At 52.9% G+C, this 27,888-nt stretch overlaps 1 protein-coding gene across 1 annotated transcript; it reads left to right on the top strand.

The window, feature by feature from the left end:
- Window positions 1-54: 54 nt before the first annotated feature.
- On the top strand, window positions 55-25,202 carry SARDH (sarcosine dehydrogenase). The gene is made up of 22 exons (XM_069873330.1): window positions 55-386; window positions 460-569; window positions 1,576-1,897; window positions 2,931-3,109; window positions 3,518-3,697; window positions 4,302-4,425; window positions 4,741-4,841; window positions 6,265-6,369; window positions 6,813-6,942; window positions 8,281-8,367; window positions 8,495-8,585; window positions 10,744-10,885; window positions 12,875-12,958; window positions 13,531-13,644; window positions 14,186-14,324; window positions 14,877-14,990; window positions 16,792-16,939; window positions 17,305-17,398; window positions 21,640-21,802; window positions 22,116-22,284; window positions 22,698-22,833; window positions 24,884-25,202. The coding sequence occupies exons 3-22, from the start codon at window positions 1,582-1,584 to the stop codon at window positions 25,007-25,009; spliced, it is 2,742 nt and encodes a 913-aa protein (XP_069729431.1). The 5' UTR covers window positions 55-386; window positions 460-569; window positions 1,576-1,581; the 3' UTR covers window positions 25,010-25,202.
- The last annotated feature ends 2,686 nt before the right edge of the window (window positions 25,203-27,888 follow it).

Raw genomic sequence — 27,888 nt, 5'->3', positions numbered from 1 at the left:
ATAATTATTTTCCTACCTCCTCTAAAATAATTTTTTTGGTGTTCCCATCTTCACTCTGAGCTGTTTGGTTTGGTTTGGGGAATGCGTAAATTTATTTTAATTTTGCTTTTAAAAAACAACGGCTGGGAGCGCCAGCAAGAGGGTCAGATGGTGCCTTTTCTCACCGTGTTTGCTTTCTGGCATCCAGCTGACGGCTCCAGCCAGCGCCGAGCGAGCCCGGGAGGCTGCGAGCCCCCACTGGCCCCAGCTGGGCTGTTTGTTCTCTGCTGGGCAGCGAGCCGGGGAGAAAACCCAGCATTTTCCTCCCTGTTTTGAATTTCTCCGCTCTCCTCGACTTTTCTTCTTTGCAGAGAAGCAGCAGAGCTCCGAGAAGGGGTAAGAGGGAGGTAAGCCCTTATTTCTTGGCTGCCTGGGTCTGGCGTTGCTCGCCACTGGCTCTTGGTTATTGTTTTTTTGCAGCAGGGGCCGAAGGGACGACAGCGAAGAGAAGACGAGGAGAGCATCGGAGGAAGGCAGGGGCCCCAGAGCCGTCGCAGCAGGGAAAGCCAAGCCCAGAGGGAACCTCGCCGGTGAGTGCAGCGTGGCAAGTCATGGCTGGGGGCAACTTGCCATGAGCTGCCCGAGAAACTCCTGCGAGGGTTGTGGGATTTCCCGAGCGGGAGTTGGCAGCTTCGCCGAGCTATTGAGGGGACAGCGAAGGGGGAAGAGGGTGTTTTGGAGGCCACGTGGCAGCAAATGGGGGTCTTGGCAGGGTGAGTTCTGGAGCTGGAGGTGGTGAGACCCTGCTGCACCCCTTCTTGTGCACCCAAGCCATGGAGCAAACCCCGAGCCACGTTCCCAGCTGGGAGCTCAGGGTGCAGGGGCTGGAGTGTCTGCAGGCAGGATCTGTCCCCGTCCCCCCCCAGCAGCCATTGCACCGCCCTCTTTGATAAGGAGCAAACCTTGTGCCTTCAGCTCCTGAATTGCAAGGGGGGGAAGCGGTTTCTGCAGGCGTGAGCGAGCACAGTGTGTTTCCAAGCCCCTTTTCAAATGGGGCCCCTCCAAAGGGTGATCCGGAGCCACACGCACGTGCAGTGGTCCCGTTGCCCTGCTGGAAGGGGTCCCAGCAGCCTGCAAACTGCTCAGCCCTGAGATGCTGCTACCACTGACATTGCGGTGACCCCGCAGGCTGGCTGGGGATCCCCTGCCCACGCCAGCAAAGTGTTTTGGGGCAGGAGGTTTGGAACTAGATGGTATTTAAGGTCCCTTCCAACCCAAACTATTCTATTCTGTTGGAGGTTGTAGAGAGGAGGGAGCTGGGCTCTTCTCCCAAGGGACAGGGGACAGGACGAGAGGGAATGGCCTCAAGCTCCACCAGGGGAGGTTTAGGCTGGACATTAGGAAAAAATTTTTCATGGAAAGGGTCATTGGGCACTGGAACAGGCTGCCCAGGGAGGGGGTTGAGTCACCTTCCCTGGACGTGTTTAAGGGATGGGTGGACGAGGTGCTGAGGGACATGGGTTAGTGTTTGATGGGAATGGTTGGACTCGATGATCCGATGGGTCTCTTCCAACCTGGTGATTCTATGATTTGCAGGTGGAGATGTCCTATATGAGCTGTGCCCTGCGGGTGGCTGCTCCCCGCCACCTGCCAGCCCCTTGGAGAAGCCCCCGGCCTTTCAGCAGTGTGACGGGCCCCACAACGAAGAAGAGCGTCCCGTACCAGAAGACACTGAAGGAGGAAGGCTCTGGGAGCAGGGAGCCCAGCCAGCCCCCACCACCCTCGGCTGAGGTGGTGGTGGTCGGAGGGGGCAGCCTGGGCTGCCAGACCACCTACCACCTGGCCAAGCAGGGCATCACCAGCGTGGTGCTGCTGGAAAGGGACCTCCTGACCTCGGGGACCACCTGGCACACGGCCGGTGAGGCAGTGGGCACGGCACGGGGCTCCCTGGGGTGGGGCTGGTGCGTGTGGAGATGCCCACAGCTTGGGATGTGCTTTTGTTCATGGAGCGGATCCATTGTGCAGGCTGGTTCTGGGTTTGCCAGGGAGTTTAGGCTTTAAATGTGGAGAATTTCAGGGATTCTGTTTGTCTTTTCAGTGCAACTTTTTGTTAAGAATATATCCCCCAAATTTGCTATTTTTTTAAAGAAAGAAGTTTTATATGGCCAAAGGAAAAGCAAACTATTTCTTTCCCCACTTTTTCTTCTGGACTGAAACATTTCTCTTATGAGGAATGGGTCTCTCTAGCCTGGAGAAGAGAAGACTGGGAGTGGATCTTATCAGTGCTGATTAGCATCGAAAAGGTGGGGTGCAGGAGGATGGGGCCAGACTCTTCTCAGTGATGCCCAGTGACAGGACAAGGGGCTAAGAGCACAAACTGGAGCATGGGAAGTTCCACCTGAACATGAGGAAAAACTTCTTTTCTGTGAGGGTGATGGAGTGCAGGACCAGGCTGCCCAGGGAGGGTGTGGAGTCTCCTTCTCTGGAGATGGACTCGATGATCCAGTGGGTCTCTTCCAACCTGGTGATTCTATGAAACCCTCCTGCATGTGCAGCCTGCTCGAGGTGGCTCTGCTTTAGAAGAGCTGGATGAGCACCACAGGGCACGTCCAACCCTGGCCATTCTGTGAATCATTAAGCCAGTTTTCTTTGGCAAAGAGGGGGAAGCTCCAAGAGGTTAATTCAGTAAGATTTTGGAGGGATTTGTCTCTTGTGGAGTACTCTGCTCCAGAAACCCTTTTTTCCCATTCATTTAATGCCCAAGGAAAACTGAAATCCATGATTTGTAGCACTCTGCTGTCGCCACGAGATAGAGCGAGAGCCCTGGCAGCGCGGTCACACCACGAGTGGGAAAGCAGAATCCCCTCTGCATCCCTCTTTGGGTGATGGAGGGGTGGTGGAACCCCATGGGTTGTCCCACCCATGGGTTGTGTGTGTGTCCCCCTCCCCAGGTTTGTTGTGGCAGCTTCGTCCCAGCGACGTGGAAGTGGAGCTGCTGGCGCACACGCGAGACGTGGTCAGCCGAGAGCTGCCGGCCGAGACGGGGCTGCACACGGGCTGGGTGGAAAACGGGGGGCTCTTCATCGCTTCCAACAAGCAGCGCCTCGACGAGTACAAGAGGCTCATGTCGGTAGGGAGAAGCCCCTCGGTGTCGCCCTGGCTGGGTGGCGTTTATCTCCTGCCCATGGGAGAAGGGCTGAGGGGTCCCAGAGCAGCAGAGGCTGGACAGAGGTTCAGGCTGGACATTAGGAAAAAAATTTTCATGGAAAGGGTCATTGGGCACTGGCAGAGGCTGCCCAGGGAGGGGGTTGAGTCACCTTCCCTGGAGGGGTTTAAGGGACGGGTGGACGAGGTGCTGAGGGACATGGGTTAGTGTTTGATAGGAATGGTTGGACTCGATGATCCGGTGAGTCTTTTCCTACCTGATGATTCTATGATTCTAAACAAGTCCTTGGGGGCTCCTCCTCCTCCAGCAGCAAGGGATGAGCAAAGCTTTTGCTGCCTGCTCGAGCTCCTGCTTTTCTTGTCTGGTTGGCAGCTGGGGAAGGCGTATGGTGTGGAGTCCTATGTTCTGACCCCATCCCAGACCAAGGACCTGTACCCGCTGATGAACATTGATGACCTGTACGGCACGTTGTACGTCCCCAAGGATGGCACCATGGATCCAGCTGGTACCTGCTCAACTCTCTCCAGAGCGGCAGCTGCCAGAGGTGCTAAGGTAGTTCCTAATTAGTGATTATTTATTAATGCCTGTTGACCCTGGGAGGAGACTTCATCTTCTGCCTTCCCCCTCTTCTGCTTTGCCACTGGAGCAGAGCTGCTCTTGCAACACCGTGTCTTTGCCCGGAAAAGATGTTTTCCTGTTCAGCTTTGATGACTGGGTCACAATTTCAAAGCTGGCAGGAACCATCAGATCCAGGGAAAGCACAGGATGAAAAAAAAGACTTTTAGAAGCAAGACAAGGCAGTGCTTAGGGTGGGTTCCTCGGGAGAGCTGAGTTTTCAGGATCAAGTAACAATCCACTTCTCAAGGGAGGGACTGCTAGCCTGCCCTTGGTGTGTTTCTTAGCTCATGTGCATGTAAATAATAAACATCCTCTGCAGCCGTAGGTGCACAGAGCTGGGCTTTAAACCTGCTATTAAGAGAGGTACATTATTACCAGCAGTAACAGTAAATAGCTTTTGGGAAAGGGGGATGGCCAGTGCTAGACCGCTGCTTGGATTCACCTTTCCCAGATTTGAGTGGTAGATGTCAGGCAAGTCGGGTTTTCCCACTGTCCTTGTGTCTCTGCCATGAATCTGCTGCCCTTCTTCTGCCACCAGATAATAGAGAACTGCCCAGTCACTGGCATCCAGGTCAGAACTGATGATTTTGGTGTGAAGAGGGTGTACGCAGTGGAGACAGCTCATGGGACCATCCAGACTCCCTGTGTGGTGAACTGTGCAGGTATGGGGTTCAAAGAATGGTAGAGGGGTTGGCAGACCAGGGCAGGGGTTGGCTTTGCATCCTGTGAGCTGGATGGAGGGTCTGCATCAGTTCTTGTCCCCTCCATCTGGCTGTAACCCTAGCCCAAGTGGTGGAGGGGCGCGAGGAGGGTGGAGGGGCGCGAGGATGATGGAGAGGGGAGGACGGAGAGGTGCGAGGAGGACGGAGAGGTGCGAGGAAGATGGAGGGGCACGAGGAGTATGGAGAGGTGCAGGGAGGATGGAGAGGTGTGAGGAGGACGGAGAGGTGCTCAGTGTGGGGCTGCTGTCTCTGCAGGCGTGTGGGCACGAGCCCTGGGCCGGCTGGCTGGCGTCCACGTGCCGCTGGTGGGGATGCATCACGCCTACGTGGTGACCGAGCGCATCGAGGGCATTCAGGTCAGTCCCGCGTGGCTGCAGACGGGCTCCTCTGCTCCAGAGGGCAGCGCTGGCTCCTGCCCCCCTGCACACGGCAGGATGAGGTGAGACAGAGCCCCTTGGTATCCCTGGAGCTGCAGGATGCCCCCCAACTATATTCCTGCCTTCAGCGCAAACCTGCATTGCCAGGCCGCTCTCTGCACCTGGCAAAGTGCACATCCAGCAGCTTCTTCTCCTAGCAGGACTGTCAGACTGCATTTAATAGAGTCGTATTTAATAGTTAGCAATGTTATGACTAGCAGGATAATTTTCTTCAATTATTATAAGGTCTGTGATGTGTTTGGTGTGTGATAGCAGCATTCAGAGAGATGCCAATCACTTTCTGCACAAGCCCTATTCCCTAGCAGGCAGAGGTGTAGCTCTCCAAGCACTTCTAAGTTGTCCCAAGAAATCTGTTCCTGCCATCCAGGTGGAAAGAATTGTTTAGGAGTTGAGGGACGTTCCCTCCACTCAGGCACCAGGACTTTGAGGGTGACATATTATTTAGTTTCCATCCCCCTGACACAGACCGTGTCTCACTTTTTAGTCCGAGGTGCCTCATTTTAAAAAGTGCTGGAGTCTGTGATTACATTCATATCCCAGTGACTCACCTGTGCCTGCAAAACGGTGTGAAAGAATCTTTACAAAGGAGACGCTGCATCTTGCAGACCCCAGTGCCTCCTGTTCAGTCCAGTTAATTCCATTTGTAAACATGAAACATGGTAGGCCCTACACCAATGCTTGTACGCTCTCTAAATTTTTCTCTATCCGTTATTCAAGAGGACAAATCCCTCATTCTTTGCGCACTGCTGCCCAAGTGTTGTGCTGTTGCATCCTCCTACCGTGGTGGGTGGCAGAGGAGTGATGCTTTCCAAGCTGGGATCAACCACAGTGGCTGCTCCTGCTACCCCCAGCATCCCTGCTGCTGTAATTACCCATTTGGTCCTGTCTGTGCTGCGGAGGAGCAGCCGGAGAACCGAGATGCTGCTTCCCTGGCACCTGTGCTAATGCTGCTTGCAGCACTGGAGTTCGCTTGCTGCTAATTAAGCAGGATTTGTGCGAGGCTTGGCTTCCAGCTTGGGTTGCTGGGCTCAGGGCTGTTGAGCAGACACACTGCCCGCAGCATCACTGGCTGTGTAAACCCCTTTATCCATGGTTTGGCCGGGTTTGCTGGAGCTGATGTGGGTGCTTTCCTCTTGGGGCAACGCAGGCACCCACATTTCAGAGCTGCGAGAGCATCCACAGAGCCAGCACTGCTCCCACCCATGCTGGGTCACTGCTGCATTTGGCACCCTCTGCTCCAGCCCCCCAGCTCATCCTGCTCAGCCTCACCGGGACACGGCCAGGGTCTCCCTGCAGCTCCTGGCCCCCTCTCACCCCTCCACTCCCCCTGCCTGTTTTTCAGAACATGCCAAATGTACGTGATCACGATGCCTCGGTGTATCTCCGTCTCCAAGGCGATGCCCTTTCCGTGGGTGGATATGAGTCAAACCCCATCTTCTGGGAGGAGGTGAGCAGTGCCAGGAGGGTTTCCAGGGGGATGAGGCAGGTTTTCAGGAAACCCACCTCAGCCTCTGGTTTCTGTGGGTACCAACTTCCACATGGCCAGTGGGGAAAGCCCAGGAGACCCTTTGGGTCTGTGGTGTAGATATGAGATGCACAGGCAGCAGAAATGAGATGAAAAGGCTGGGCAGGGGGGATTTAGAGGCCACTGTGGAGCCCCTGCCTTGCTGCATCATCCTTTTGTCCAGCTGAAGGTAGCTTAATTTGGGCTCTGCCCCACACATTTACCTTGGCTGAGCTGTTCATGGAAACCCAAAGAGATCAGAGTCTGCAAAGCAGCCTTGATTTTCTACAGCCTCAATTTTCTACAGCCTCCAGAGCTGAGAAGTTCTAACACAATCAACCGTGCTGTATTTTTTTTTTGTCCCAATTCCTGTTTCCCACCTTCAGGTGTCTGAAAAATTTGCTTTTGGCCTCTTTGATCTGGACTGGGATGTTTTCATGCAACACATTCAAGGGGCCGTCAACAGAGTGCCGGTGCTGGAGAAAACAGGCATCAAATCCACCGTCTGCGGGCCAGGTAAAGCAGCTGGGGTGCCCCACAGTGGCTGTGTTCCTTCTAGGATCTTGCTGGAGGCAAGGGGAAACTTCATATCCTTGGGAGAAGAAAAAAACTGAAAGAGAAAACAGCTGTGATGAGGCTGCAATGGTGTCATCTTCCAAGGGGTGGCATCCCAAGCTCAGTCTAGGTAGAGAAATACCCAAGGACCTAATTGACTTGGTCCAAACTAGGGGGTGACCAGTGCAAATTTAAAGCTGATGTTGCAGCCATTGGACTCGGAATTAAGGGACAGATATTTTTCCAGCATCGTTTAACTGAGCGTTATCTTACAGTATTATTTTTACTATTTGCTTCTGGGCATTGGATTTACCCTGTTTACATCCCAGACTGCCTGGCATGGAGTTGAAGGCCATGGCACTGCTGCAGGATGGTCCGAGCGGCAGCTGGGGGTGATGCCAGCCGCTGAATCCAAGCCCTGCACACTCGGCTTGGCCTTGAAATATGCCATATACTAAAAAAAAATATTAAAACTCCCCCTTTTTGCTGAAGCACTTAAAGGGAAACCCTCAAGACCCTTGGGGAGGCAGCAGTGCTGCTGTACAAGAGCTCATCTCCTGTCCTGTAGCTGGTAGAACACGACACATACAAAGTGGAGACCTTGGCCCTGGGTACCGCGGTTTTGATCAAACTGCTGTGTCAGCAGAGCTGGTGGCCTCCGGTGGGGAGCTGGGTTCTTATAGATCTTTCTAGTGCCTGCAGTGCAGTAACATAATTTCCAAAGGGTCAACGATCCTCCTTTTCTACATCTTGATTTAAACCCGTAGCTGGTTTTCTTGTGACAGCTGAGTCACACGGCACCAAAACAAATAGCAAACACTTATATTTTCTGCTATGTGGTAAATATTTCATCACCAGAGCAGCTACTGTGCTGTGCTCCAGGGACAGGGGATGAAAGCAGACTGAGGTGGGCTGCTTCAAGCTGTTTCTGCTCCAGCTGCTGGTCCAGACCATACATACTCATGCAAACTTCCACAGCAAATATATATATGTGTGTATGTATATTTATTTTGGGAGCCTGCAGAAGACACCTGTGTGGTGCTGGACATCCCGGTTCTAGGGCAGCTTTCCACTTGGCCTTTGCTGACCTGATACTGTTAAAGAGATGCCTGAGCTCTGATGCTGGGAGGTGCTTGCTGTTGGTCCAGTCCTGGCCCCTTTGATCTCTCTGGGAGCAGGGGCAGGTCAAAGCCAGCATGGGAAGCTGTAGGAACCCTGCTCTTAAAATGTATGATGTGTCCCAAAAATGCGTGTTACAGAATCACATTTTGCTTGCACATCCCCATCTCTGTCTTGCAGAGTCGTTCACGGCTGATCACAAGCCACTCATGGGGGAAGCCCCAGAGGTCCGAGGCTTCTTCCTTGGCTGTGGCTTCAACAGTGCTGGTAAGAGAGACCTGAAGGGATCACACCTTGGATATCCCAATGTGGGCATCGTATCCCGGGCAGAGCCCAGCATCCCCGGCTGCACTTGGCTTCCCAGCCTCAGCTGGATTCTTGTCTCTTCCCTCAGGGATGATGCTGGGAGGTGGCTGTGGGAGGGAGCTGGCTCACTGGATCATCCACGGGCGGCCAGAGAAGGACATGTACGGCTACGACATCAGGCAAGTCACCCGGGCTGCCCCAAGGTCCCTGCGGGCTCCTTTGCTGATACTGTTTGTTCTTGGGTGGCCCCTGGGGGTGGGTTCTGAGGCAGGGCTGGATGCTGGCAGCAGGAGTGGGTGCTGGGCAATGTCCATGCCGCAGCCCGTGTCCCTCTGAGGAGCTGGAATCAATTACGCTCGATGGCTTTAATGAATTTACATGTGGGGTTTTATCTCATTTGCCTCATTCTGCTTCTACGCAAACAGCTTCCATCAGACACAAGGAGATTGCGGTGATGGGAAAGGACAGGGTAATTACGTTTGGGTTTTGTTGTTGTTCAATTAGTGCTGTGCCTAATCCTCTAAGTTAATAATCGACGGTGATGATTTCAACAGGAGAAAGATCAGCCTTCCCCACTGTCTGCAGCACGACACGGGCCAGGAGTTTTCACTGTGCAGATGTTGGCTCTGTAATTGCTTTTGACTTGCTCAATTGTGTTTGATTTGGTTTGGGCTTTTTTATAGGGCTGCTAGTGACAGCAACCACCTTGTGAGGGACAAAGCTTTTAATATCCTCTTGCTTTGGTTGCAAAGGTGGGAAACACCCCATGAACTCAGGCTGGGAGGAGAGGGGAGTCGGTGCTGGTGTCAGTGGGAGATGCCTCCAGCAGCCTCAGTCTACCAGCCCTTCAGCAATGGGCCAAGCCTAGAAGGAGAAATCCCTGGGCTGAGCAGACCCATCGTTAGACAGACAGGTTCATAGAATCATTAAGGTTGGAAAAGACCTCTAAGATCAAGTCCAACCACCAACACAGCACCAACGGGCCTGCTAAACCATGTCCCCAAGTGCCGCGATTAGATGTTTTATGAACCTTTCCAGGGATGGCGACTCCACCTCTTCCCTGGGCAGCCTCTGCCAATGCTTCACCACTCTTCCAGTAAAGAATTTTTTCCTAATATCCCGTCTAAACCTCCCTGGTGCAACCTGAGGCCAGTTCCTCTCACCCTAGAGAGGTGTTGTAGGTGTTGCAGGGCTGACCTGCACTGTTGAACCCCAGCCCCACTTAGAGAGTGGCCAGGGGCTTTCCAACATCTGGGTAACCCAAGCATCCCTTTATCCCATCTGCCTCATCATCAAAGTGATGTCAGTCCTGGGTTTTTTTGCCTTTTGGTGGTGATTACTAAGCTTCTCTTTAAATAACTTTCCCGCACGTTTAAATATTTATCCTCTCAAAACGCTTGTAAATATTTCATCTGGCAGCTGTTGCTCCTCTTGCCGCTGTCAGAAATTCAGCACGTTGAGCAAGGGGCCGGTGACGTGCCATGTGTCACCTGCTGCTGTCCCATGCCAGCAGAAGAGGCAGCTGCCTGCACGCTGAGCTCACAGCTGCTTTGGAGGAGCATTACTTGTGTTGCATCGCTTGCACCACTGCTGGGCTCAGCCCTGAGCCCCTGCCTCTCCTCCACACCCAGAGAGCAAGCAGGGAAATTGCAAATATCGTTTTAAAAGGTCCTAGAAATTGCATTTTGTCTTGCCTTTCACCTGCTGCCTCCCTTTGTCCAACCCTGGGAAAGGTGCCACTGATGCCTGGGGCTGCTCTCCGTGAGTTATAGGGCTCTGGTAATCACAACCTGAGCGTGTGCTGAGCTGGCACATTCCTTCAAGGAGAAAAGATGAATATACGTCAAACAAATTTAAAATGCTTTGCGTTTTATTTATATTTCAGTCTAGGGAGAACTGGGTGAAAAATGTAAGGAATGTCAAGGGCTCTTTCCCTCATCAGGGCTGCATTTAAAGCTGGCTGTGTGCGAAGTGTGCTCTAAGGCTGGCCTCACACTGAAGCAGAGCAGAATTAACCTCAAAGTTCCTCCTTTTCTATTTTTTTTCCTCCTAACAGGGCTTTATTTTGTTCCCAATTGCTCTGGAGTAGATGTGCCTGGAGCAGGGCTGTGGTGCTTGGTGAGTGCCTGGCTCCAATGGGCTGTGGCATGGCCAGCACCAAGCCCTAGTTGGTTCCTTTGTTGTTCTAACCATGAAAAAAAGACACAAGAATAGCTATTTTACACCACAGCACCTGAACCCACATCTGGGTCTGGCCACGAAGGCCATGCCCAGGGGAGAAGGCACCCTAGGAGCTGATGGGCTCATCTGGCTGGACGCTCTCTCTCTGCCTTCCAGGAGGTTTCATCACTCCCTCACTGACAACAACCGCTGGATCCGGGAACGAAGCCATGAGTCCTACGCTAAGAACTACTCCGTTGTCTTCCCCCACGATGAGCCGCTGGCAGGGCGCAACATGAGGAAGGACCCCTTGCACGAGGTGAGGATGCGCACTCCAACCTGGGCTGCCTTGTGTGGAGTGGTGGGAGACACTCACCCTTTGCAGCAAAAAAGAGATGGAAAGGGGTGACCATGGCCACGTTGCTCTCCAAAGGAGCGTGTTGCATCCTTGCTCCTATCCACCCATCCTGGGAAAATCCTTGCTGACTCCCAGAGCTCACCAGATGTACGCTGCGAGGCTGCTGTGGCCGTGGTAGAGGTGCCAAGCATACCCCTAAGATTTAACCTAGCAGATAGAGCTTTTGGGCCCGGTGATGGTCACCGGGCAAGGGAGAAGTGGGGAGAAGAGCTCAGAAGCTTGTTTCCTTCACTGCCGGTCCAGCCTGGGAGCAGTGGCAAGGGCTGTGGGGTTCTGGATGCCCTTTGTGATCTTCTGCCCCCTGCTCACCATGACTTGCTCACAGTTCACCCGCAGCTTTATTCTCCCCAAAATAGTGTTTTGAAGTGTGGAGCAAAGTCAGAGTGCAAGAAAGAGTGAGTGAGCTGGCGTTGTTTAGCCTGGAGAAGAGGAGGCTGAGGGGAGACCTCATTGCTCTCTCCAACTACCTGAAAGGAGGTTGTGGAGAGGAGGGAGCTGGGCTCTTCTCCCAAGGGACAGGGGACAGGGCAGGAGGGAATGGCCTCAAGCTCTGCCAGGGGAGGTTTAGGCTGAACATTAGAAAAAATTTTTGACAGAAAGGGTTATTGGGCACTGGAACAGGCTGCCCAGGGTGGTGGTTGAGTCCCCTTCCCTGGAGGTGTTTAAGGGACGGGTGGATGAGGTGTGGAGGGTCATGGTTTGGTGATTGATGGGAATGGTTGGACTCAATGATCTGGTGGGTCTCTTCCAACCTGGTGATTCTATGATTCTATTTGTGCATCTGTGGAGGTGATTTTGGTGGCACCTCCTAATTCCCCGCTGCTTTTGTTCCCTGTAGCTGCCAGGCAGGGCTACTCCTGCCTTCACCAGCCACTTCCTTCCACAAATCTCTGTAGCTGAACACTTCCAAGATGCAGCACTTGAGGAAACAAAGAAAACACCCCGGTTTCCAGTTGTTTGCTGCAGCTGCTGTGGCTCAGAGCCCTCCAGATCACCCAATGCTCTCAAGATGCTCAGGGTGACCTGGGACCTCATCCCACCCCAGCACTACCAACCCCAGCTCCAACAAAAAGTAACCACATTTCTCCAGCCCATTTCTGCTCATCGCTAATTCATATCACACAGTGCCTCTTCCGATGGAGAGCAGAGGCTCGAGCAATAAAGCAGACATCCCTCCCTGCCGTCCCCCGGTGTTTAGTTGACAGATCAGTTGTTTTCTGTCACTGAGGATGCAATTTATTTTTTAATAGCGTGTCTAATAAGTGATGCCCATTTGACTGACAGCCTGGTATTTATACATGCAGCTTCAGAGCATGTGCTGTGTTTTATAAATAGGCACTGAATCATTTCTGAAACATTCAACAAAATCTATTCTTCTTCCGAACCGAGGCACCAAACAAAAATATCTTAATGGATCCCTAATTAATTGCGTGCCGAGAGATTTTCCTGAGAGCGCAGAGGAGGAAGGAGAAGGTTGGCCTGTAAATCTTGAATGTTATTGTATAATTACACTTGTAAACATTGGGGAGAATGTTGCTTTCTTGATTCAGCATCTCTCGGTCAGTAATTCACGCACCGTAGCACAAGCTTTGATGGGATGCACTGCTGGGCTGCCAGGCTCCTGCCTGTTGGCTGTCGTTGAGGCAAATACCTTTCCTGGGGGGACAGAAATATCAGTCGATTTGCAGGCAGCTGGGGTTTGCCACTGTTCTAAAAGATGAACTATAGAGCTGATTTTGGCCGCTGATAGCCAAAGCCAAGGGGTTGCAAGCAGGGCTTTGAGTGTGTACTCAAGGAGGGCAGCCTGGATGCTGCTCAAAAAGCAGGAAAAGGTTGGTTTGGATTTTTTTTAAACGATTTGTTCCCACTTCTCTGGCTTCACTTGTGTAGGAGTTGCTGCGACAGGGCTGCGTTTTCCAGGAGCGGCACGGCTGGGAGAGGCCAGGCTGGTTCAGCCCCGGGGGAGCAGCCCCGGTAAGCACTGCATGTGTTTCAGGGGGGGTTGAGCGGGGAGGGTACCAGCCATGCCTGAGCATGCAAGACGTATCCAGTGTGTGCAGGGTGTGTGATGTGCTGCAAGCCTGTGCGTGCCCTCGAGAAGAGTCCATGAAAGCCGTTGGGCTTTAATTCACAATAACAGCGGTAAAAGGGAGATCTGCGTGCTCATGTTGTGTGTCTGTCTGCTCATCCCTCTGCAATGGATAGCATCTACCTGTAACGCCCCAGAATTACATGTAATAATCTCACGTCTGTATATTGAAGAGTGCAGCAGGCAGGGATGCTGGAGTGGGGATCCATCACCTTGGGCAGAGATGCTGGAGGGTGACCCATCGCCTTGGGCAAGGATGCTTTAGTGAGGACCCATCACTGCAACCTAGTCCTGCATGGACCCATTGTCCTGGCAGGGAGTGAATGCACCTGAGATCAGCCCCTTTGGTTTTGGCTTCCCAGCATCTTCCTTACTAGTCCCATCCTTGGTTGGACTCGATGATCTGATGGGTCTTTTCCAACCTGGTGATTCTATGATCCTCCTGCTTCTTCCCCAGGTCCTGGATTATGACTACTATGGAGCCTATGGCCACAAACGCCACAGGGACTACACCTACAACCAGCTGCTGGGGGCTGAGTACACCTTTGACTTCCCTCCACACCATGATGTTGTGAGTGCAGGGGGACAGCACCCCCTGCCAAAACCTCTGGGCACATCTAGAGCTGGGAGTGGGGTTAGAGGCAGCAGAGCCCGTGCCATGTCAACATTTTGGGTGGAGCTGGTGAGGCTCAGAGGGAGGGGAACCAATGAGCTTTGCCCAAAATGGGGGAAAATGTTCCAAAAAGACTAAGAAAAATGTGTGGCCCATGCTTGGAAACCTCAGTGGAGAGGCCAGGAGAATTTTACTGCTGCTTTCCCAAATAAAAGAGTTGAGACGAGATCGGGGTGAAAACTCAATTTGATAAAATTTAAGAATTATTATTGATAACTCGCTGTATCAGTGAGGAAAGGAGTGGTGCTGAGCATACAGGAAGGCCTTGCTCCATTTAATATCTGTTTTTCCAGGAGTATTTTGAAGCCTTAGAGCCTTTAAAGGCACCAGGCGAGTGTCCTGGTATTGTTTCTTATTACATAAACGGTTCTAATATGCATCTCCCTTTGTAGAGTGAGAGTACAGCTCAACTTCAGTGGTGTGTTTGCTTTAATTGCAGATCAAGAATGAATGTTTAACGTGCAGAAATGCCCTGGCGCTCTTCGACATGTCGTATTTTGGGAAATTCTACCTGGTTGGTCCTGAAGCAACCAAAGCGGCAAACTGGCTCTTCACTGCTGATGTGAGCAAAGCACCAGGTACCGGCTCAGCCCCCTGATTTCAGCTGCGCGCTGCCTCCGCCGAGCACTGCCCTGGGAAATCACATCTTACACTGAAACAAACTGGGAGGGACCCGACTAGAGGGATGCTGGGATACAGGGATGGAGGGAGGGATGCCTCGGACACAAGCCAGGTTCTCATATTGGGCAGGGGTAGGTGTGACTGCTTTCCCTGTCCTCACTGGAGGCTGGATTCTGTCCTCATTTACGCAGAGGCAAATGTGCTCTGAGCTGGGGAGGCGGATGTCTGGCCCTTTGGCTCTCGCTGTGGCTCACAGCCAGAGATGTGATGGGTACTGAAGTAAATCGAGCACAACCACTGCCAGCCGTGGTTTGCAGAGGGAGAAGCTGCCCCCTTCTCTAGGGCTGGGAAACAGCTTCAGCTCCTCACGCAGAACTCAAGGGGAAAAAGCCCAGCTCCTATCTCCCTCCTGGCACTGGGACATCTAGGGTTGGTCAGGGCATGCCCAGGCACTGGAATATTCCCTGCTCCCCTTCTCCCTCTGCTAAGACCCCATCTCCTCCCCCCAGGCTCGACTGTGTATACCTGCATGCTGAACAAGCAAGGCGGCGTGGAGAGCGACCTGACCGTCAGCCGGATCAGCCCTGGGGACCCTGCGTCCCCCCTGGCCCCCGCCTTCGAAGGTAAAAGCCCTAAGCATGGGGATGCTGAAGGCAGGTGCCTTTCTGCAGCTGCCGTGGGGCTGAAGGTCTCCAGCTGGGTTCACCCTCCCACAGTTCAGCTCCCAGCCTCTCTTGCAGCTTTTTACGTTTGGATGTAAACACCTTTCCAATCCCTGAAAGCCATGGGGGCAGGTTCAGGTTTGCCAGCATCAATTCCAGACCTGCCAAGCTCAGGGGGCTGCAGGCGTGGGAGTGATTGCATTTACCTAATGGCAGGCACCTGGCTTTTTCCACCTCCACCCCCCAGTCCCTGTAACCCAGTTATTCCCCTTGTCCCTGGGGGCCTGCACTGCTCATCAGTGTTATTGGGTTTGTCCAGCCCCGGCTGACAGATCTGACCTCTCCCCAAGCCCTTATTGCTGCAATAAAGAGGAATTGAAATAGAGCAGAGCAGCCAGCCCAGAGGGCAGAAATGGCATTAGGCAGCAGCAGCAGAGGAGGGACCTGATCTTAGCCCCGTCAGTGCTGCCAAACATCATGCCCTGTGGCACTGGGTTCTACCAGAGCTGCTAACGAAGGGAGGTCTGCACTGCGATGCCCAGTGCCAGTGGAGCCCCAACCCCATAGAATTGTAGAATCATAGAATCACCAGGTTGGAAAAGACCCGTCAGATCATTGAGTCCAACCGTTCCTATCAAACACTAAACCATGTCCCTCAGCACCTCGTCCACCCGTCCCTTAAACCCCTCCAGGGAAGGTGACTCAACCCCCTCCCTGGGCAGCCTCTGCCAGGGACCAATGACCTTTTCTGTGAAAAATTTTTTCCTAATGTCCAGCCTGAACCTCCCCTGGTGGAGCTTGAGGCCATTCCCTCTCGTCCTCTCCCCTGTCCCTTGGGAGAAGAGCCCAGCTCCCTCCTCTCCAACGCTGTGGCTTGGAAGGGACCAGCCCCGCGGTGGGAGCAGCCCCTGGGGCGGTGGGTTTTGCAGGGGCTGTCGCTGCCTTTGCCCCACACTGGCTGGGTACCAGTGAGCTCTTCCCTCTCTGTGGGGAATCCTCCATCCCTCTCGTCTGGGGCACCCGTGGCGGGCGGGAGGGTGCTGGGAAACGGATGGCAGAGCTGGAGGGTTTGTCGGGCGATGGAGGAGTTTAATCGCAGCAAAGTCTATTTTTCCAATTACAGTAGGTGGCTGCACTTATTATCGTTATGACAGATTATCAGAGAGCAATTTTGTAGTGACGAGAAAGACAGAGGGAAGATTGAGAGCTTATTAATATGTAATCAATCCCCACCTCTGGGGACTTTCCCGCCCAGAATTACTGGCAAGATATAACTTTTCCTTGTGTACAGTGCAGCCCCTGCTCTAGTTGTGGCTCAGTCGCTGCAGCCCTCCCTGCTCCCACCTGTAGTTGCTGTCTCTGCACTTTGGTACCCATTCTGTAGTGGAACAAAAGAGCAGATGCTTTTGCTCTTGATCTTAAAGGACAAAGAGTGTTTTCTCTTTCTGTGATGCTCACACATGCACAGGCTCCTCCAGGGCTCAAACAGCTTTTTTAACCTTTTCTTCTTTCAGGTTTTAACAGGCATTTGGTTTTCACTGTGCTGAGCCCCACTAAAGGCAGCGTGGCTGTTAGCAGCCCCCAGATCTCTCCCTGCTCCCAGCACTGTATAACCCCCACCTTTCTTGGCAGTCCCCCCCAGCTGGAGAGGTTCAGGGCTGCAGCACAGCCTTTGGAGAGCAAAATCAGCCCTGAGCCAAGCTGGGCATCGCCCTCAGCTCAATGCTCTTGATCCTGAAAGGCTGCTGGGGGTGTCTTCCAGGGGATGGCTACTACCTGGCTATCGGCGGGGCGGTGGCTCAGCACAACTGGTCACACATCACTGCTGTGCTGCAGGACATGAAGCTCCAGTGCAAACTCCTCGACTGCTCAGAGGAGCTGGGCATGATGAGCATCCAGGGCCCTCTGAGGTGAGTGCAGGGGGAGAATCCTGGCCTCCTTTTTTCACCCTGACCATGGAGGGATGCAGGGATGGAGGGATGCAGGGATGGAGGGAGGGATGCCTTTGATATAGGCCAAGTCTTTGTGACAGGCAAGGATAGGGGTGAGCCCCACAGCACCAGGTGATGGTCTGACTGGAGCGACACTCTGTTTGCTGGGGAATTGGTATTTCTTTTGCAGCTCTCGCAAGATGTTGTATCACCCACGTCATATCCTCTTTGGAGAGAGAAGTCTGTCTTGCCAACAAGATGAGAAACGAGTTGTAGTGATAATGCTCAGAGCAGGCTGGTGAGCTGCGTCCTTTCATCACAACCACTTTGCTGTTTCCCCGCAGCCGTGTCGTCCTCCAAGAAGTGCTCGACACCGACCTCAGCAACGAGGCTTTCCCCTTCTCCACCCACAAACTCGCCACAGCTGCTGGATGCAAGGTAGGATGGGGACAGCCCTCTATTCTCTCTGGGAACGTCTCCAGATGTCTCTGGGTATCCCATCCCTGGAGGCGTTCCAGGCCAGGTTGGATGGGGCTTTGAGCACCCTGAAGCAGTGGGATGTCCCTGCCCGTGGCGGGAGGTTGGAACTGGATGAGCTCTAAGGCCCCTTCCAACCCAAATTGTTCTATAATTCTATAATGTCTGTTCAGTGGGGTGACCACCTACCATCCTGTACAGCCAAGCATCCTTTGCTGGGGAACCCCTCTGCCTCCACGTCACTGCAGTGTGCAGCTGGAAGGTTTTCTTGGGGATTTTTCGGTGGCAAAGGCTAAAAGCCAATGTATTGTCCTCTCCAATTGTTTGCCAGGTGCCAGCCTGCTCTCCCAGCTCACTTGGCAGTGTTGTAGCCCAGGCTGAGCCTGAGGAAAGGACACAGTGTCTTGTGGCTTTGTGATGGTGTTGGAGGACCAAGAGATGCCTCCCACAGATTAAGAGCAAGCACTGATGATAAAGAGATTTATTTAGTACTATAGATCCCCCTACTTACAAAAAATATAGGGATGATTTAATGTAAAATGTGTCAAGTACTGGTGGTAAGGGCTGGGCAGCCTGTGGAGCCGGTGTGTTTGATCACGGGAGAAGTCTGACAACCTTAAGCTTTCTGCACTAGCACAGATCAATCTCCATTTACCCAGACTTCAGGGCTCACAGCAGCAGTTATGCAAGAAAAGCACAGAAACAGTATTTGTACACGTCAACGCCTTGGGCTAAGCCCCTCGGAATCAGAGCAAGGGGTCGAGAAGTCTTTTTGGGGGTGGTGGTGGAAACCAGCACTGCTGGGTGGCGTGGGTGCCTGGTGGGGAAGCAGGGGTGCCTGAGAAGATCTGCCTTGGTTTCTTATTGATGTTTACACCATATGAAATACCCCTTCCATTGCAAAAACACCCTTTTGGGAGAGAGGGCTGAGTTTGAAGCCCTTCTTCCCATGGGAAATCAGTAGTCCCTGAGCATCCCTCTCCTGCTCAGAGGAGCTGGCTGGCAGGAGGGACCATGCCCAGCGTTTGTTCTGGCTCTTGATCTGGTGTCTGATGGGAGACAAAGGGAGTGAAGATGCAGCAGTAAATCTTGTAAATGGCAGGAGGAAAACAGGGAGTTGGAGGCAGGCTGGATATTAGTGAAATTGGGTTAAGCTGGATACGGACACTTTTCATTGGGAATTAAAGTGGCTTTAATTCAAATGCAGCTGGCTGCTGAAGGGATTGCTGCTAAATCAAATTAAGGCTATTCAATTTGTGAGCAAGAGTCTAGCCAGGGTTTAGGGGTTGTTTAACTAAGCCACAGATTTTGCCCAGCCTGGAATAATTCTCCAAACTATCACCATCAGCGCACCCAGTGCTCTGGGCACTGAAACCCCAGCTATCCAGAGACACAGGGGACCCAAAGGCTGATCTGTCGTTGCAGGTTGTCCAGCACATTGCATTTTAGTCTCCACTGGTGAGTTATAACCATCCCCACGTGCTCCTTCGTCACACCTGCAGCGAGCAGATAACATCTCGTAATAATCTACTCATCTCCCAAGAAACCTGGAGAAATGTTCCCATCTTCAAGAGCGTAATTAGTTTATTTGCATTTTGCTTCAGGTTTATAAAAAATAATGTGCTTCTATGAGGAAGAAATAGCTGGTAGAAATGTCGTGGCTTCTTTTGAGTGTAAATAACCTGACTGCCAGGAAAAAACCTGTCCTGCCCAAGGGTTGTGTGAGGACTCTGGGCTGGGAACACCCCCTGCCAGGGCCACTCCTTTGGGTCCCCATCACACGATGGGGACAGGGGACTCCATCTCACACTGAAACTGGAATCAGAGGGTTTCTCAGGAGAGCAGGCTGAAGCCTTCATTGATATTATCGCCTTCCAGGAGGACTAAACTGAACCCAACATCTTTTAAAAGTTATCACAGAGATTTTAAGGCGTTTAACTCAGTAGTTGAACAAAATCAGCTGGAGTGAAAGGAGAGCTCCAGCAGAGTTAATGACTCTGGAAATTACCGATTGGTTTGTGAGTTTATATATAGCATCTCTCATTGTATTGAACAACAGAGAAAGCTCCCCTTTTGAATTTCACTGCTGGATACAGGGTAAAGTTCAGGTTTTCATTTTCTAGAATACTTAAAAGGCTTTTGAATTGCTGCTGAAAGACCAGGCAATTGATGCTATTTCATAGCTCCCATTGAAATCTAGCAGAAAAACCTGTTCCTAGAGGGATTCAGGAGAAAGCCGACTGTAGTGGCTGAGCCCAGCCCTTCACATCCCCTCGGTCTCTGTGATGGGATGCACACCCCTGCCTGGGGTAGGAACATGTGGGTGCATCTCCCAACCCCTGCCTGTGCCCAGCTATTGACTGGCACCCCAATTTTCCTGAGCCTGCCTGTTTCCTACCATGCACTGCTCTGCCTCACCACTCTTGCGGGATGCTCATTCCCCCAGAGAAGCAGTGGTTTGAGGGGAAGTTTCTCCCAGGAGTAACTTGCTCCTCAAAATAAAGCACACCTTTGCTGTGGCGCTGGCTGCTGAGTGGCCAGCGGGGTTAATGAGCTGGGAGGTTGCCTGTCAGTCGCCACAGCATCCCCTGCTGCGATGAAAATGGTAGCTTGGCTAGCTGGCAGCAGTGGCTTGATTTCTGCCCTCTAATTATGTGACACCTTTGTGCAGTGGTAAAAGCTTCTTTGTGCCCCTTGTGTCTCTGCACCTCAAAAGGTGATTGCCAGCCTCTGCGCTTTGCTGCAGGGTTGGGGCAGGGGCTGTATCCCTGGTACATTTTCTCTTAGGAGACTTAACATAAATTCCCTATACCTGTGGTGTTCAAAGCTGCCTTAAATTCTGCTTAAGAACATTATTTTTGCAGTGCTGCTAGAGAACAGAGGTGCTAGGGGATTCTCAGCCACCCCAGGTACCTCTGATGCTGTTGTTGCCTGTTTGGGGCAGGGGCTGCTGTTGTCTGTTTTTGTTTTTACCTGAGACTAGAGAGCACAGCTGATGCCAGCTCCTGGCTGTAGTAAAAGGTCAGCAAACAGCAAGATGCAGCTTCTGCCCCAGCAACATCCAAGGCTAGCAAGGGCAAAACAGCCCCAAAGCTGCAGAGTGTGCCTGGCCAACAGAACCAGCCTGGAAGTTTCTTCCTAGCTGAAAACTGCTTCGTTAAGTCTGCACATCACAATGTGGTGTGAAACTCTTGAGTTAATCTCTCTCCCAGAGCAAGTTATGCATTCGCAGTTGATGTGCATCTGAAGGGATGAACCAGAGCGGTTTTTGTGGGGGTGGAAGCGGAGAAATCCAAAGGGATGAAGCAGAGGGAAATGAAGCTCAGACTCAAGAGGTACCTCCAGAGAATATGCCCAAGCTGAGGTGGCCCCAACTGGCCTGGAAAGCTTTGGGGATGCAGGCTGTTTCAGTAGGGAAAATAAGTGGATGCAGGCAAGGCTCCTGGGTGAGAAGAAGGGGGAACACGTGCAGGGGATTCCCAGCGTGACTGGGAGGCCTGTGCCCCTGGGAGTGCAGGCAAGCCGACCTCCGACGTGAGGCTTCCCCTGAGAATCATCAAGTCCCCTGTGCTGGTTTGCTTATTCCTCTTTGGAGCTTCATGCATTCCATGTGGCAGCAGAGAGGAACGCTTTGGGATACAACCTCCACTGGGGGAACCCTGAGCATCCCCCTGGGGTGAATGGGGCATGGGTTGGGATCAACTCCTGTCCAGGAGAGTAGGACCTTTGGGTGTCTTTGCCATGGGAGCCCATCCCAAGTGGGCGATATCCCTGGGGGACAGAAGACATGAGGTGCCTCAAAACAACAGTCCCGCTGGGGATCAGCTCCCCCATCTGATGGGTTGTTTGGGGGAGATGTAGGGGTAGGTGTGCCTGTGGGCTTTCTTCTGGCATCAGTGGATCAGCAGAGGGAGACAAAAGCCCGGCTGGAGCTGGAGCATCACATCTAACCCCAGCCTGGCAGGCTCTGACAGCCCTGGGATTGATGGCCACAGGATATTGAATGTGGCCACCTCCACCCACTGGCCAGCCTGGATCCAAAGCTTAAGCTGACAAGAGATGAGAAATTCAATTTAACCCTGGCTTCCTGCACTAGGGAGAGGTTCCCATGCGAGCCAGCTTTCTCCCTGGCTCCACAGCTTCTCCTGGGCTGCAGAGCCAGGCTCTCTACTCAGGGATGTTTGGCCTTTTGTATTTCACAGGTCCGTGCCATGAGGCTGTCGTTCGTCGGCGAGATGGGCTGGGAGCTGCACGTGCCCCGGGCCGACTGCGTGAAGGTTTACCAGGCGGTGATGCAGGCAGGTGCCCGGCATGGCATCACCAACGCCGGCTACAGAGCCATCGACAGCCTCAGCATTGAGAAAGGTTTCTTGTTTTTCTTATAGTAGCCCTCGTTGCTTTGCCTCCAACTTGGGGACCAGGGCAAATGAGTTTTCCCCAGCTTTGAGGGTGGGTTAGTGTGACTGGAAGTGTGGCTACTGCTGGCAGAGGTGATGCTGGCCCCAGCACCCAACTGAAACTTCTCCAAAATGGGTTCCTCTCGAGGGTCTCTTTGTCCAGGGCCAAGTGAATCAAGGGAAACGGAGGTGCCCAAGAGGCAGAGGTGCCTGATGCCGCTCACTCTGGGTTTGCTGCTGTGACAGGAAGAGGCTTGGTGACCGACGCTTGCTCTCTGCAGGGTACAGGCATTGGCACGCAGACCTGCGCCCTGATGATACCCCCCTAGAAGCAGGCTTAGCCTTCACCTGCAAGCTCAAATCCAGCATCCCCTTCCTGGGCCGGGAGGCTGTGGAAGCTCAGAAAGCCAAGGGCATCTTCCGCCGCCTCGTCTGCTTCACCGCTGAGGAGTGAGTATAGCTGCTGGGCTCTGCTCAGCACTGGGCACCACCACCACCACCCCATGACGAGCACCTTCAGCCATTCCCATCCACCACTGTGCCCAGGCAGGCACATGAATCTCAGTCGCAAGCCGGCTCAGCTGTTTTCCATGCTCTAATTCCATCTCTAATTTAAATCCTACCATGAATTCCCTGCTGGATGTTTAATGGGAGCTGGAAGCAATGTGACGGGGAGTGGGTTCATCTTGTTTCACCCAGAACAGCGGGCGATTCTGCAAACGGGGCTGGAGGGGTTTTGCTACTGCCTGGGATCAGCACGGGGAGGTTAGGAACAGGAGCTCCGGTACATGGGCTGACCCAGGGCAGAGCTGGGATCCAGTCCCCATGAGGTCCTGCCATGGGTCTCTGCCTTCTCCTTGCAGGAAGGTGCCGATGTTTGGCCTGGAGGCGATCTGGCGGGATGGCAAGGTGGTTGGCCACATCCGTCGAGCAGATTTCGGATTTGCCATCGATAAAACCATCGCCTATGGCTACATCCGTGACCCCACGGGAGGCCCGGTGAGTACAGATCTCCTGCCACCACCAGCCCCTTCTGATGGCTGCACATCTTTCCCCTCAGTGGAGGCTTATTGCATGCGGAGTGTTGTGCTTGTTTGGTTTTGAAACCACACGCACAAGCTCATGCAACCCCTCTGTTGTCTGGGGAGCATGATGGGGCACCCCACGTGCTTCCCCTACAGTGGAGGCTGGAGGGTGAGGGATGTCACAGCTTGGTGATGAGGCTCACTAGCTGTTGCTCTGCATGGTCCTGGTGATGCTCTCTGGCTCAAGCACTGCCTTGGATGTTAATTGCAACCGAGTATTTGATTACAACAGTGAATTAACTTATGTTATAGGAAGCGATGGCCAATAGGATCACAGCAGGCTCTTAATTAACCCTGGCAGACTCTTGGATAGTAAATCAGATGCCCTCATTAAGCAGCGTGCTGTAGGCAGAGGCCAAGGAACCGGTGCGGGGACAGAGGCCTGTAGATGACACCCCTAGGGACCCTCCCTGTTGCAAACCAAGACACTCATGCTTTCATCCTCTTGCTTGCCTTCACTATTAATCCTGCATCAGCACAAGACTCCCAGGTCAAATAGTCTTGTGTTCCAGTAGCCCCCTCAGCTCCTGGGGATCACCTTTGATGCCCATCACAAATGTTTCTCCTTGTATTTCCTTTCTCCCTTTGGCACTCGCTCTCTCTCCTCCCTTTCACATCTCGCTCTCCCAGCCACCCCCGCCAGCCCGAGGCAGCAGGATGGAGGTGGTGGGGGGACAGTCCCCTCCTGCCTCCGGCGAGGCACTGATGCGGCAGAGCGGTGCTGAGTGCATCCCCGCTGGGTACAGCCATCACGCCGCCCTCCCTGCTCACGCACCCGCTGCAGGGACAGCTTGGCGGTGGCAGCTGCCTGCTGGGCTTTGCGGGGGCTGAAAAAGCCGTAGTAGGGACCCCACTGCGTACAGGTGGTCACACCGTGGGGTCTCCAGCCTTGCAGCTCCTTTGCGTGGCCGCTCTGGCTGGCTGTAGCCAGTAAGCAGCACTCATTAAGCAGATGTTAATGCGTAACCATCATCTTCTTGCTCCCTGGGATAATTCCTGCTTGGTTTGGGTAGTAATTGCAGAAGGAGGGTGAGCTGTGCTGTACAAGGAGAGAAGGTGGCGTTGAGGACCTGCCCTGAGACCCTGCCTCATGCCATCCCTATTGGGGACTTGGTGCTGCACCCAGATCCCGCACTGACTCTTGGAGGAGGTCATGCAGGGTCCCCCTCTTCCCAAGCTCCCCAGCAATGGGATTCCCAGGACAGCTGCTCCCGGCCTTGCTGTGTGGCCTTTTAGTTTCCTTCCCAAGGATACGGTCCTTCAAGGACAGGGTGTGATGCTCCACAACTCTGCAGCTGAGGAAAGAGGGGGCAGGATGGAGATGTCTCTGCACCATCAGGTCCAAAGAACCAGAGGAGCAGAAGAGGTGTGTGAGGAGACGAAGTAAAATTTATATTAATTATTGCTAAATCACTGATGATTTCCAGGTGATAAAAACACACTGATATGGAGAGCCCCTTCGCAGCAAGGGGGTGTCTCAGCTGCTGGCACTGCTTGGCAGCATGGTGAGCCCCATCAGCAGAGGGGACAGTGCCGAGTAGTGACATCCTGGCTGCTGCCATGGTCCCCTCCTGGCTCAGTGCAGTGGGGCTGACTCTGCAGGCATGTTCTACCCCCAGGCTGCCTGCTCTGACCCCTCTGGAATGAACTTCTCCAGCCTGGCTGTAAGTGCTACTGAAAAAAAATGCACAGGAAAAAAAATCAGCCTCAAAGAAAATTAAATACTGTGTTCTTTTTATTTTTTTTTTATCTTTTTCTTAGCTGAGTGCTTTTAAAAATGTGTTTTCTTTCTATGCATCCTCCTGGGATGGCAGAGCCATGATTTCTGTGGAAAGCACATTTGCAGGGTGGTGTGGGAGCTCATCCTGTGATGCGGCTGGGGTGGTGGCAAGGGGCTAGTGCCTCGCTGGTGCCTCAAAGCTCGCAGCATCTCCTGGGTCTTTCACTATGGTTCTGCCTTTCAGGTCTCTCTGGATTTTGTGAAGAGCGGCAGCTACGAGCTGGAGAGGATGGGAGTGACCTACCCTGCCCAAGCACACACCAAGTCCCCATTTGACCCAGACAACAAGCGAGTGAAAGGCTTTTACTGAGAGTGCGGCAGTGCGGGGCCGGTGAGCGGGTGCTGCAGATGCCAGGATGGGGAGAGGGAAGATGCCATTAGGAGCTGCCAGCTGGATTCCCAGCCCCTGGATGCCACGGCTACCTTCAGAGTCTGCTGAGAGAGCTGGGCAAACGCCTGCAGGGAACCCATCAAGCAAATTTGGGTCCAATTAGAGGGGAAGAGGAGGAAGAGATTCCAAAAAGTGCAAAGACTTTGTTCCTACATCTTCTAAATGAAGAAGCACACAACAGCAATAATTCTTTCCCATGGGTTAATTGGCCTGAAAATGGTGTTTTGCTCCACTGCAAATGAAGTGGTTTCAATTTTTTACTTTGCTGGAAACCCTTCCCCCAAAATGTAGTTTCACACTGCCTGGAAATGAATTCTTTAAATTAACACTACTGTTAATACAGCTGTAGCCTCCAAAGCTGCCATGTCTCTGGTCCCTTGCTGAGTCTGTCCCTGCTGTGATGGGTGTCACCTTGTCCTGGTCACGCTCTGGGTACCTGGTGCTGGGATGGGAGCACTCATGGGAGCTGCGGAGGGAAAGGGCAGGGATCCTGGGCTTGCACCATGGATGCTCTGCCTGTTTCAGGGTTCTTTTGCACCAATAAATGGTTGGCTTTACCTAGAGGGTTTCCAGGCATGTTCTTCCCACCTCTGCAACCACCAGTTCATCTCTCCATCCTGTCTTGCTGTGATCACAGCCGGAGCTTCAGATCCTGCTTCAGCAAGATGCTTCGTCGTGTCTTCATGGTGTTTAAGCACCAATTGGCATTGCCTTTAGTGGTAAATAGCATCTAGGGCCCTTTAAAAAAATAACCCTGGGGTGAGAAAATTCCAGTGCCTGCTTTGATTTTGTTTGTGGTGCTCAAGTGCTGTCAGTGTGTGATGGTTGTGCAGAAGGCAGGAAGGGTTGATGCTCCCCAGACCCAAACAATGACCTTGTCCATTTAGTAAAGACGAGTGCCAGTTTTTAGCTGTGGGAATGGGAGTGTGTTGGTGCCCAGGGAGTGCTGTCAGCCCCAGGGTTTGAAATGAGGAAAACACGATGGTGTTGTGCATTCCCTTGATGTTTAAGTGGGGAGAGATTCTTGTATTGAGCCCCAGAGAATGAAAAAAACTCCCAAAGGTGAGTACTGTTGGAATCTGGGCCCTTGCTGCATGTGTGTGCGTAGCCTCTGATTTCATAGGATAAGGAAAGGAGTTTGATTAATGTGTTTTGGTCCACAACTGCGTTGTCACTACTATTTGTGTGCCCCCAGTGCAGGCAGGATGAGCTCAGCACCATGGTCTAACCTCACCAGCCAGGGCACTGACACACCAGGGTTGCCCTTGGCCACTGCTGGTTTCTTCCCAAAGGTCACCTTGGAGGTGGTTCGTTTTAGGTTCCAACAGAGAGGGGGATGTATCCTGAAGCTGAGCTGTGTGCTGCTACCCCATCGGCCTCTGGCAGCGCAGATCCAGTCTCAGAGGTGTCAGGGAAGTATTTTTATTGCATGCATGCAGCCTGTGAACCCCCCTGTTAAAGGGAAGGGTCGGCTGCTCCCAGCCCATCCCCTTAATCATCCCTTGCTGGGCTCCATCTCCAGCAGCGCAGCAAGGGCTTGATATCTGCTGAAGCTTTCACCCGCCTGAAGAAGCAATCACACTGCATGCTTTCACTTTATTTCCCTTGACTAGGTTTGCTTGGTTTATGTCCTCTTTAGAGCTGATTTCAATTCCTTAGCCTCATACAACAAGCGCCATGGGCAAGAGTTTGAACTCTCAAATACTTTGGTTTTACTGGAAACATTAAAAAACAAGACTGAGATGAATTTGTCTTGGAATAGGAGGTGATTGTGCTCCCTGGTTCTGCCCAGGTTGGGAGCAGAGGAGGGGCTGCAGTTCTAGCAGTTTATCTTGGGGATAAATGAGGGATGGACTATGTCTCCTCCCTGCCAAAGCCAGGGAACCGTTGTGTGTCTGTGAAGATAATGTTTTGCTTCGAAAATGACGTTTCTGATCTGCAGTGCTCTGACCTGAGATTGTCCCTTAAACCCGGGGGGGGGCAGGTTTTGGCTGCCACCCCATCCTGGATGCCACCCCAGCATCCACCCGGTTGTGAAGGACAAGCAGCACCACCAGCCTTTCCTTTGCTCCTCCCAAGGATTTTCCCTTTGGAGCTCAACAGGAAAAAGCAATTTTATCTCATATTTTCTTACATCTAGATGTTTAATGGAGTCATTTTTCCTGCCAAAAGGTTTGTCATTCCCCCTTCTGTGTCCCTCCCCGCCACCTCTCCCCCTTTCTAAACCCCATCGCAGAAGTATCATTTGTTCCCGGCCATTGGCATCTGGTGGTGTCAAGAGGAATAATCCCCAGTGTGAGGGATTGGGAGGAGGAGCGCGGCAGGAGCTGCAGTCCCTGCAGCGGGGAGGCGAGCTCCGGGTGGGTGATGCAGCATCCCTCCCTGCCTCCATCCTCGCCATGGGTGCCAGCGTGGGAGAGCACCCGTGGAACTGCCCCAAGCTAAATGGGACCGTGGGGCACTGGGAAGGCTCGTATGCTGCTCCCACACAGGTTTTTGCTCCATGCCTCAGTTTCTCTGCAGGGAAACAGGCTTCTCCCCACCCCCCCCCACAGGGCAGCACTGGGTTTGGCACAATAGCAAACCTCCATGTTATTATTCTGGGGGTGGAAAGCAGCATTACTCAGAGCCAAGATTGCTAATAACACTCTAAATATAGTGCTTTCCATCTCCAGAGTACTTTCTGAACTCTAGCTTGTGAGCCCTAGCCCTCTTCGTAGGCAGGGACCAGGGCAACGGCTTGCATCGCTGTGTGGACAGAGATGCTGAGAGAGCAATGGGATGATGTTCCCTGCGGA

The sequence above is a fragment of the Phaenicophaeus curvirostris genome, chromosome 20 (genome assembly GCF_032191515.1).
Source record: "Phaenicophaeus curvirostris isolate KB17595 chromosome 20, BPBGC_Pcur_1.0, whole genome shotgun sequence".
Lineage (NCBI taxonomy): Eukaryota > Metazoa > Chordata > Aves > Cuculiformes > Cuculidae > Phaenicophaeus > Phaenicophaeus curvirostris.
Note: the sequence above shows the minus strand (reverse complement) of the source record. Positions and strands in the feature narration are given on the sequence as shown.

Bases quoted from the DNA above. Each gene is read 5' to 3' on its own strand.
- SARDH (XM_069873330.1), top strand. From the start codon at position 1,582: ATGTCCTATATGAGCTGTGCCCTGCGGGTGGCTGCTCCCCGCCACCTG. The intron at 6,370-6,812 runs GTGAGCAGTGCC...TCCCACCTTCAG, and splicing joins ACCCCATCTTCTGGGAGGAG to GTGTCTGAAAAATTTGCTTT. The intron at 22,285-22,697 runs GTGAGTATAGCT...TTCTCCTTGCAG, and splicing joins GTCTGCTTCACCGCTGAGGA to GAAGGTGCCGATGTTTGGCC.